Genomic DNA, 12,133 nt, shown 5'->3' on the forward strand with positions numbered 1-12,133 from the left:
TCAATTATTATAATTATGTTTGGGATCAAAATAAGTAAGCGCTAGAAATTAACTCAGACAGGTCAGAGCTAGACATTTTAAGGCAAAACCTATTCTGCAGTATCAAAAGTCACTAAGTATTCTTCACTTCTTTCAAAAGTTTTCAATAAATATCTTCTTAAATAGCTGTTAATTCAACAACTACTTTTGTGTACCTACCAGAAAAGGCACATTTTTTCTACTACAGTCCAATATCAAAAATAAACCTTAGGGATTATTTGAGATTGTGTCAAAGGTAATAAATGCTCAGAAGATAAAGCAGGGTAAAAGGAACTGGAATGGCACTAAAATTTTAATAGGGATGACCAGAAAAATCCCAAGACATGATGTTTCAACAGAGAAGGGGTGCCCCCTAGCCCCCATTGTTAGATCTTATCACATGTCTCTAATTTTCAAAAACCTTTAATGGCTCTTGATGTTCTAGGATTTTCAAACTGCACTTCATGACCCATCAAAACAAAATATCCAAGACCTTCTACACGATCAAGTTTTGAACTACTGCCTTAAGGAATTAAGTATACTTTCACCACAGTTCTACGCAACTGTCAATGATTTCAAAATTCTCACCAATGGTTCATCCAAATGGTAGTGGGATTATAAACTAGTTGGAAAGAACCAAGGAGTTCAGAACATTTAAAGAATAAGCTCTCAGTAGAATTGTGGCAAAGGTTGAAGGAAAAACAGGCAAAGACCTGGTTTAGAATAAGAATATTAAAATAAAAATGATCCGAGATCTTAAAGAGAAAGGAGAAAACTAACAGATCCTTAAAAAGTAGAAACAATAGAATAAGATTAGGAACCTGAAGGACATAAATCATAAAATCAAATGAAAGATTAAAATCAATAGCTTAAAACCAGCTTCTTTCTCTGAGACAGGAGAAAATGACACAGGCCAGGTATAGGCCATACATATTCAGAAATAGGAAATAAACTGAAGATAGGCCTATAATTATTTGTGGAAGAAGCCTGAAAATAAGGGTGGCAGAAATGGAATAACAAGTTTATCCAGAGTAGTAACGTTTTTAAATAGCTAAATGGATTGTTGCAAAATAAATACTGAAAGCCTAGGAGTATAAAAACCATAAATTTATTCTGGTACCAATTAGCACTATTATTTCGTTTTCTCAAGTAGTACTCAGCATCCTTGGTTTAAGAATGAAAAGTGGATACTGAGACTTACCTATGGTTTGAAACTAGCAGATGACAGGGCAACTTGCTTAAAAGAAAAGTAATCAAGATCATGACTGGTGAAAAAGGAAATAACTAGGAAACTGAAAAACTTGGAAGAGATATATGAAGAGATTTGGAAGAGGCCAGATCATTAAAAAGGAAACAAATATAGAAGCCAACAAAATAACCCATGCAATTAAAGAATACTGAATAGGGCAATGGGAGGTGGGGGGGAGGAAGTATTTATGAGGTTGAACTTGCAAGACTACTAATATTATGAAGTACCATCATGGACAGCTTGGGTATATATTAACACTGACCGAGAAAACACTAAGTACATATGTGAAGTAGAGAAAATAAATTCAATTTTGGATATTCCTAAGAAATACCAAAAGGACTTAAATGTCCAACAAACAAATGTTAGTAATACAATGGCTGGAAGCATCTGGGCCAGAGATGAATACTGAGAAGGCTTCAGTTTAAAGAAAACCAATGACAGAGTCACCTGGCTGGTTCAGCCAGTGAAGCATGTGACTCTTTTTTTTTTTTTTAAAGATTTTATTTATTTATTTGACAGAGAAAGAGAGATCACAAGTAGGCAGAGAGGAAGGCAGAGAGAGAGGGGGAAGCAGGCTCCCTGCTGAGCAGAGAGCCTGATGTGGGGCTCCATCCCAGGACCCTGAGATCATGACCTGAGCCGAAGGCAGCAGCTTAACCCACTGAGCCACTCAGGTGCCCCGAAGCACGTGACTCTTGATCTTGGAGTTGAATCTGAACCCCATGTTACTCAAAAATAAAATCTTAAAAAAAAAAGGGAAAAAGAAAGCCAATGACAAGGATTGAACTGTCTGAGAAGAAATGTTTAGGATATGATGAAGGAGAACAAGGGAACAGTCAAGTAAATAAGGTACCATCAAGGAAAAAAAGATCTCTCAAGGAAAGTGAAAATTCTGAGGAGTGGTCGACAATATTAGACACAACTGAGATGAAAAATGAAAGTAAAATTAAGCTATAAATTGGAAATTAGATCCACTAATACAGTGGTAACAACAGAACATAAATTGTGAAGGGTATGAGGAAATGATGGGAAAAGTGGAGCTGGCAAATACATCTTTTTCTTAAGTAAGTCTGAGAGCAAAAAAAAGATATAGGACAATTACAGATATATACATATATAAAATATAAAAGAAATCCTATATAATGTCATTTAATGAAATCTTGCCACATGAATGGGATCTAGAAGGTGTAATACTAAGTGAAATAAACCGTCAGAGAAAGACAAATACCCTATGATTTCACTTGTATGTGAATTTAAGAAACAGAAGAGAAAAAAACAGACTCTTAAAAATACAGAACTGGCGGTTACCAGAGGGAGTGAAATAGTTGATAAGAACTAAGTAATTAGTACAGAATTAGTGAGTAATTGTATTGTACACCTGAAGCTAATATGACACTATACAATAATTACACTGGAATTAAAATAAAAAATAAAAATAGTGACATTTATATTTTACATATTACTATGTTTATCAGGCACATTACGTATGCATATACATATCATGTGTTCAAAAATGCATATATTTTTAGGATTTTGAAACTATGTAAGAGATTCAAAAATATCTACTGATCTTGAAGAGAAGATCAAAGGTTGATAAGAAAGCAAGTTTCAAAAAATACTGGATAAAATATATTAGATATCAGATATTGATCTAGATAAAGATAGATAAAGACACTTTTTACTCTTAAAGAGCACACCAGTTATATTGCAGTGATATTATTATTTAACATGTTATTTTAACTTTTTAGATTTCAGTACAATTAAATGAGTTTAATGCACATAAAGCACTCAGAACAGGGCCTAGTACATAGTAAGCATTTGCTATTAGCCATTATGATTACTGAATCTGAATTTAAGTTTAAAACTCTTCATAGGTTATGGTTAAGTCATGGTAAAAAAAAGTTTCCTAAGGTATGAAATGTGAGCTGGGTCTTTGAGGATTTAAGTATAACACCATCATGTGCTTTTTTTGAAAAGATCTCACCCATATTGTAAAAAAGCTGTGGGCAAGGAGCATATATTATCGTCTTTGTACCCTTTGTACTAGAAGGACAGAGGCAGAATACAACTTGAATAACTACCTGTATGGTCTTTTACTCTCCTCACTCCCTGACACTAAATCTTAAAATAAAGGGGAGTAACATACCCCATACATTTATATAATACTACTATGTATGTTCATGTAATATTTCTCTATTTGCTTTACATAGGCAAGTAACAAAAATTATAATATCCCATGTTACACATATTTCCATTGGATATTTGTGATTCAACTATAAAAATTAAATGCAGAAGTTTGGTCCATTCAATCACCTAAATAAAAGTTGTTACAGACTCTATTTATATACCTAGAGCATACCATTTTTTCTTCATAGGTAGGATCTGGTTCTTGAATTTCTTTTTGCTTTCCAGGAGATGCGTCATCAAATACTTCCTGGTAGGAGGGAAAAATCATGGATTGTTCTTCAAAAATAGTTAACACACCATCATTAAACTAGTTTCTGCTCAAACCACATTCTAAGTAATACATTTCTATACCAAACTTGCTAGATACTTAAATGGCTAGAATCTAATCTGGCAGAGTATTTTGATAAAACTAAATGCCATGATAACAACCTATTTAACCCAAATATATAAACTGCATGGCTTTGGCCAAGAGTAAAGCACAAGACTATTAGCTACATCATCCTAGAATAGAATAACTTTCAACAAATCTGTTTCTTTTCTATTCAGTAAATATTATGAAACCAAATTAAACAGTATATAATGTGAAGAAATCATGTTTCCTTTTAATCATAAAACTTCAGTATCTGCTGTGCTTCTACATAAATATACACCTAGAAATTACCATCATTAGTCACCCTGATTTCCATCTTCTGGAACAATACAAAAAATTTATCATGCATCCTAAATCTAATACTTCTTAACTACATATTAGTAACAAATATCCTTTCTTGCAAATTTATTCACTCTGACATTCAAAATGCCACAAACAAAAACAGCAACAACTACTCTGCTAATTTCTACTCATCTGTCAAAAAAACAACTAAAAAACAGTTGGTAAAAGTATAATTTTCATTAACAATGTACAAATCCGTGCTTCGGCAATATGTACTATTATAAAGTTATCTATGATTTAAAAATTGGGGGACTAGAGTTGGTACAGTACCAGAACTGAAGGGTCAAATTACCTAAATTCTAATCTAACTTCATTGCTAAGATCTTCAGGCATCTGTGTTACCTTCAAGCTCATCGCCAATCTCTGGCGTTCACAAATAAAAATGATAAAGCCACCTACTAGCCTACTTCACGAAATGGTACCAGATATCATAAAAGGTCAAAATATGCCATAATAAACAACAGTAGTCATTATTTCTTTCACAGTTAGAAAAAAAAAAAAAAAAGGATTTGGACTCCAGGACAGAGGTCCTATGATTATCCTATAGGCACAGTGTGCCTATCTATCAGTCTACTCTGTTGGCATATAGTCACCTATTAGTCTAATCAACAGTGAAAGACAAAAATTCAGGTTCCATCAACGTTGCTAAAAAAAAATCATAATAAACAAAAAAATGAAATTACTCCCTTATCAGTACCAAGCAAAAATGAAAATTTAACCGAACACATAGGAAAGCTAGCTAGTATCTCTGGGACGGTCCGCCCTGTCAGAAACAATTTGTGAATGCAGCTTTCATTTATTTTCTAATTTTCAGAATACCCAACTTAAATTCTACTTTCAAATAAGAAAATGAAAATTTAGCTGAACACATTAGAAAACTAACTAATATCTCTGGGAAGGTCTGTCCTGTCAGAAACAATTTGTGAATACAAGCTTTCATTTATCTTCTAATTTTCAAAATACCTAACTCAAATTCAACTTTCAAACAAGAAAATCGCATTTAAGATTGTCAGATGTATTACATATACACTCTTAAACCCAGTATTTATCAGTGAACCTCAATGATTTCCCAATTCAGTTATGAAAAAAAAGACTAAATGTACATTTACCTTAAAAATTTTTTTAAATCAATCATAACATGAAGGAAAAAACAATCAAAACTAAAACTAGTCAGTGAAGAAATTGATAAAAGATGAAATTACTCATGTTCCTATACCAAAAAAGTATAACTAAGTCATTCTTAGTTTATTCACGGAATAAAATTGTAAAACATCCTTCCTCTAAGTATACGACATGGTAGAAATGTGGGAAATGGGTCAGTTTCAGACACAGACCTGGGTCCTATCACAGATTCTTCTTACCAAAAGATTCAATTTCTTCATCTGGCAAATAAATATGGTGTGGACTTCATTTGGTACTCGTTATTACATCAACATCCATACATCATACATCCATACATCAACATCCATTTTTAAGTATAAGCATATTTATATTTATATATTTATATTTAAAATTATGTTTTATTTATATTTAAGTATTTTTTTATATTTAAATTTTAAATTTATATTTAAAAATAGCAACTGAAAGCCAGCTTAGGCTTTACTCTTTGATATTTAAATAACATCTCTACTGAGACAGTGATTACTATTCCAAAATTTGAATGACAGACCCTTTTAAAAAGCTGATAAAAACTACGGAAGGCATTTTGCAGAGAATTGTCCATTTACACACAATTGCTTTCAGTGCCAAAGATTTTCAAACCCCCTTAAACCAGGGAGCAGGAATTCAAGTTAAACAGCCATGGTAATCCAAAAGAGCCATTTAAAACCTTAAGAAAAATAGGCAACACTAGAGAAGAATGTGAAATAAAAATCAGTACTGTTAAGTGTAACAGTACAGAACATCAATGTCCTACTGCACTAAAACCTACCATCACCAAAAAATTCTCTTATAAGCTATTAGCATAATGTTAGATCACGCTAGGTTAGACCTCTGGTGCCCAAGTAAAACTTTGGTGCGACAAACGCTTCAATGTTAAACTGCACTTCCATTAACTTATTGTGTTAATTCTGCATCAAGGATCCTTTTTTAGAGCAGTATTACCTTCACCCCTTCTAGCTAAGGATGGAAAAATCCCAGAAGTCTTTGGGCTGCGACTATAAAATATCTCAAAACAGATCGAAGGCCAAGAATAAAATTTGGAAGGAGCAAGCAATCACTTTGTTCCCAGACCTCGCAAAGTCTTGGAGCACACCCAAGAGACCCGCCTGGCAGCTCCCCAAACTTTCCACCCCCGCATCACTGTCACCATCCTCTGGCCAACCCCAGCCCTTGAAGGCAGGATCGGCAAGCGAGCAGTACCAATTTTCAAAAAAAAAAAAAAAAAAAAAAAAAAAAAAAAAAAAAGGCGAAGGCCCAAAAAGAGGAATTGCGCTAGACTGAAAGCCAACCGCCCCAGACTCACTAATTCATCCTTTCACTCATCCATTCCCCTACCCAAATTAGATGGGGGCCCAAGACAAGACAGCTGCTGCTGCGCTGGTCGCTTTCCTCCCTAAGGAACAGTGCCTGGGAGGAGCCTCCTCTCCCTTCACTGGAGCAGCTGCGCCCCGCTTATCCCCACTGCGCATTCGGCCATCCAGCTCTAGCCATTGTTTCTGCCCAGAACAGATACCGCCCCCGCAAGGACCGGGATGAAGAAAAGGAGGCCTGAGTCCCCCGACGCGCAGCTTTTAAATGCCCTCCCCACCCCGCGCATCCTTCCCTCCCTACTAAGGGGCATCTCCTTCTCCCTTCCCGCAAGTTTAGTGGAAACTAAAAGCTAGAATCAGAGATGGGTGAGGGAATTATGGGAGTCTACCAGACACACACACACACACAAAACCGGGTACGTCCCGCTCGGCCTCAGTAATCAATAACATCTGTTTAATAATAGCGCTAGAAGATTTGGCAAGATTCGCCGAAGAGACAAATAATGTAAATGTGAAGTGCCAGAAATCCATGGGAGTCGGCGTGGGTAGGGATAAGCACAAGGACGCAAGAGTGAATCATTCCTGATCCTAAGGGTCTGAGGCCGAGTTTGGATGCTGGAGGGGTAGAGTACGGCTCTGCGTCTGAGCACTAAAATCCGGGCGAGGGAACCAGCTCCTCCTCCCCACTGCGCCCTCTCCCCGCGCCATAAGCCACCCTCACCTCCATCTCGGAGTCCGCGGGGCCGGAGCCAGCCGCAGAGGAAGCCGCCTGGGCCGCGACGCCCTCCGGGCCGCCTTTGTTGCTGCTGTTGCTCACGCCGCTGGCGGCCGAGGCTGCGGGCTTAGAAGGCGCGCTCTCGGGAGGCGGGGGTGGCGGAGGCTCGGCCGCGGACGACATGATGTTCCGTCTGCGTCACCCGCTGCTGCCTGAGGCCCGGCTCGGCAGAGATGAGGAGGCCTAGGCCTCGGTGGTTACGTCGCCACGAGCTGACTGACGGAGGAGCGAGAGGACCACCCGAATGCCCCCCGGCGCTGCGGCTCCGCTACGAGCCTCAGCCGGCCCAGTAGCCTCCCCCTTTCGTCAGCCTCCTCTTCCGCCGGGCTCGGGATTCGACCGGCGCTTACCTCACGGCGGGAATCACGTCCACGAGAGTGGGCGGGGCCACCTGGGTCACTGAGGTCAGGGAAGGCGGGTTGATTTACGGGAGGGCGGAGAGTTGGAGTTAGGGGAAAGGAAAGCGAAAGAGAGACCGACGGCAGGAACCAGCTTCGCCGCCTCCTTTTCTTCCTCTGGGAGGAATCACCTATCTCGCCAGCATCCAGGACAACCACCTACGCCACCGACTTTCAACCCTCGCGAGATTAATAGTTGGCTAATTGACTGGGTTCTGGTGCGCTTGCGCGTTCTCCTCGCCTCGCCCTTGGCCACGCCCCCCGGGCCCTTAGTGGGCTCTGGGGCGAGGAGTGGGCGGGGCCTCAGGGGAGTGCTTGGGGACGTAGGCTTGTGCGTCCGCTCTCAGGCGTGACGCGACCGCGGTTCCTAACGGCTGTGGTTGTCGCTCCTGTCTTCTGGGGCGGGAGGGGTTCGCTGGCACCACCTGAAAACTCGCCCAGGTTTTGCGCCGCCTACTGAAATATGGAGGCCTATGCTGACCTTAACACTTTACCACCTCCGCTTATAGGGGTGATGCCATTAAGCTTTGACGTTATGGTTAGCCCAAGTGACGTCTTTTTTTGGTCGTCTCAGAACAAGTTTCCGTTAGTGTGATTTTTTTTTCTTTTGTCTTCTCATGTTAGCTGTATTAGTCGTTTCTAAATTTTTCTACTTCGATACAAAGCTAGACTGTATTTCCTCCAGGTTTATATACTAAAAGTAAGCAAACTGCAGCCGGCCATGTGAGTGAGAAACATGAGTAATCAAGGAAGAGACACGGTGGGTTGTATCTTTTCTCAACCACTAAATATTAAATAAAAAGTACTTTTCTCCGTAAGATATGTGGCAAGTAATCACTGTTTTGTGCACTGCCTTGGGCTTTCTTCAACGCAGCTTAAGGGTCACGTGCATCCGTTTACTGCGGAATTTAAGCACGTTGTTTGCTGTTTGATAACAAATCTGAATATTACAGCAAATTGTTATCTGCACTGCACAAGCTCTTACTCATCTTTGCATCCAATGTCAGTTATTCTATCAATGTTTATTCAATAAAGGAGACACACTTTTCAAGAGCTAAGTAAAGGTTTGAGCTAACTTTTTTTTTTTAAGATTTTTGTTGTTGTTGTTTATTTGTGAGAGAGAGAGCAAGCACATGCAGACAGAGTGGCAGGCAGAGACAGAGAGAGAAGCAGGCTCCCTGCCAAGCAAGGAGTGGGATGTAGGACTCGATCCCAAGACGCTGGGATCATGACCTGAGGCGAAGGCAGCCGCTTAACCAACTGAGCCACCCAGACGTCCCTGAGCTAACTATTTAATTATGCTGAATTTCATACACAAAGGATCTCCTTAGAATGTATAGAATACAAACGTTTAACAAATCAAATGATAATTCTTTGAGATCTGGAAAACGTCCATCAGCCCATTAGAAATGCTATTTCGGAGACTAAGAAATTGCCTAAGGCTACATTAGAAAAACACCTGCAATGACATTCAACATGGTCTTCACATGTAACTCGAAAAGCTACCAATGGGCTGAATCCAACATCGAACGAATGATTTTAAAATTATTGTACACCCACAAAATGAACTATTATTAGCCTTTTAACAACCATTAATGTAGAAGAATGTTTATTACATAGTGTTAATTGAAAAAAATATAACAGTTCAAAAATATATATAAAATTTGCAAGGATATTGGGGCACCTGGGTAGCTCAGTCGGTTAAGCATCTGCCTTCTGCTCAATCCTGGGATCAAGTCCCGGATTCTTCTTTCTCTGCCTGTCGCTCTGCATGCTTGTGCTCTCTCTCTGTCAAATAAATAAATAAAATCTTAAAAATCTTAAGAAAAAAATTGGAAGGATTCATGAAAATATTGAAAGTCTTGCTAGTGTTTGTTTCCTAATTCTTTTGCCTGTATTTTTAATTTTTCTAAAATGAATTTGTATATTATTATATGATAAAAGTTATTTTTAATATTAAAAAATATTCTTCTACCTAAAAAAGTTTGGGTGGAAGGGTAAAAGGTAGTGTCTAGAGTGGTGTCTAACGTATAGATACTCCAATAGTTATTTGAGAAAAATTTATTTAATATTGACATTGTTAAATAGAATATAACATTTATTTAATATTCAGAATACTTCACCACTTTATAGTGATGGGTCCTGGTTTGGAAACCCTAAAAATATATGTAAGTATATAAATGGAAAGGTCTTAAGTCTGAGAACTGTTTAAGGAAAGCAATAAATAGCAAGAGAAGCAAGAAATAAAATTGTCTTTAAAATGACAATTGTCTTAACGTATGCATTTATACTGTTTCTCATGTGAGCATATGAAACCTGTATGGGAATCTTAAAAATTGTAGAGGGAAGATACTTAGAAGAAAGGAGGAAGAGAAGACAGAATGTTTGAATCCTCTCATTGACATTAAGGATAAAGAAATTTTGAGCAGGGTCTAGAAGCAGAGAGAAAGAGGAGAAACTACAGAAAACACAGGATGCCTGGCAACTGAACTATAGGGATAGTAGCTAAGTTAGGCATATAAATACTTACGTGGTGGCCAAATCACAAAGACCTATTTTTCTTCAAAGACTAATAGGTTACAATAATAGCTAGTTCTGGAATTGATAGTATAATTAGGATTAGTGTAGTGGTAGGAGAGTAACCCAAGATTCAGGCAAACATAGATTTCAGGGCAGGCTCAAGAACTTCTTTGAAATCCATTTTCGTGTCTTTTTATTATGATCTCAATTTTATTTGGGGCTAATATTCTTATAATGACATCAAAAAAATCAAGGAGATGGTGCATGTAGTGTGTTTAATATAGTGTCTGACATGGAGTGAGCTCTGGGTTCAAGTATTAGATATTCTAATCCTAAAGAATCATAAACCAGCTGGAGGAAGGATCATCAGTCCAGTTGGAGGAAGGATAATCTAATGTTGTTGTTGTTGTTGTTTTAATAAAGAGGAAGGTAAGGAGAATCATGTCAAGAAAATGCTAGAAAAAATTTCCTGTTTTAACCATGTTCCCAGAAATAGAACGTTACAATGTAAAAACATATTAGTATTCTATCTCAAATATGCAAATACATATTGTTTACACTTAAAATTTCCTGTTAGGTATAGTGTGCCAGAACAGCATATGCTCTGCTGGAGAGTAGACGGAACAGACATTGCCAGAGGTCGCCAGAGGACAAAGGATGCCCACAGCATTTTATCCTGGAATGATAAGAGAGGGAGTTAATTAAGTTTATCAAGAACATAGGAGGAATGCGGAGTCTCTCTTCAGCACATATTTATTTTATCTTGTGAAAGCCTAGGAAAATAGTCTGTAACTACATGACAATAATACAGGAGTGTAGAGTTCGTGAGTATCTGTGAATGGAGATTTCCAACAGTAGATACCAGTGATCACATCTTGTATGTATCATTTTCAGAATTCTCCTACATGGGTCATTTGCCATGTAAGAGCATTGCAAGTAAACAAAATCATTAACCAAGCTCTTAATAAAAAAGAGGTTTAAAAATATTCCCCTTACATTTGGTCACCAACTCACATCAGCATGTGACTTTGTATCTATTGGATGTTTATACATGTTTTTATGTAATCATTTAAAGTTGCCTTTTCTTTAATATATACAAGTCAAAAATTCAAATTCTCTGTGCCTTTCCTTCCCACTCCTGAAAAACATTTTCTTCTTTATTGAATTGGTTCTAGGTAAAATACTCCTAGGAATCCAAACATTATAATCCAAATTTAAATTTTAACTACCACCACTCCTGGAATACTTTCAAAAGAGTTAGCTATGGCCAAAGCTATGGTGAAGAAATTTGGGGTTCCTTTGCTCAAGAGATTGAAATTAAGAAGATGGAAAAATATATGCCTCAAACATAATTCAAAAGAAAGCAGGAGTGGCTCTGTCATTATCAGGGAAAGTAGACATCAGAGTAAAGAAAATTACAAAGAGAGCACGTCAATTTACCAAGAAATGTCAATCTACCAAGAATAACCACTTACTTGGTAAAGAACATTGACAGTATTACAGCTAACATTACACTTAATGAGACAATGTTTTCCCTCTAAGATCAGAAATAGGCAAGAATTCTCACATCACTGATATTCAATATGAAGCTGGAAAGGAAAACTAAAACTGTTCCTATTTGCAGATAACATGATTATTTACATAGAAAATCCCAAGAAATCTACATAAAACATCTTAATGCTTAATAAGTGAATTATGCAAGGTTTAAGATACAAAATAAACATTCAAAAATCAACTGTATTTCTATAAATTAGGAATGAACTTGTGGACTCAATGCAAATAGACTTTTCAACAAATGGTTCT

At 37.6% G+C, this 12,133-nt stretch overlaps 1 protein-coding gene across 1 annotated transcript in view; it reads right to left on the minus strand.

Moving 5' to 3' along the window:
- Positions 1-7,989, minus strand: part of SMARCA5 (SWI/SNF related, matrix associated, actin dependent regulator of chromatin, subfamily a, member 5) — a 41,774-nt gene extending 33,785 nt beyond the window's left edge. Inside the window, exons 1-2 of the mRNA XM_045997486.1 lie at positions 7,359-7,989; positions 3,627-3,701 (exon numbers count right to left, since the gene is read on the minus strand). Coding sequence (XP_045853442.1) covers positions 3,627-3,701; positions 7,359-7,535 — 252 coding nt within the window. The 5' untranslated portion in view covers positions 7,536-7,989. The remainder of the gene's footprint in view (positions 1-3,626; positions 3,702-7,358) is intronic.
- Positions 7,990-12,133: the final 4,144 nt, after the last annotated feature.

Source organism: Meles meles, chromosome 2 (assembly GCF_922984935.1).
Source record: "Meles meles chromosome 2, mMelMel3.1 paternal haplotype, whole genome shotgun sequence".
In the NCBI taxonomy this organism is placed as follows: domain Eukaryota; kingdom Metazoa; phylum Chordata; class Mammalia; order Carnivora; family Mustelidae; genus Meles; species Meles meles.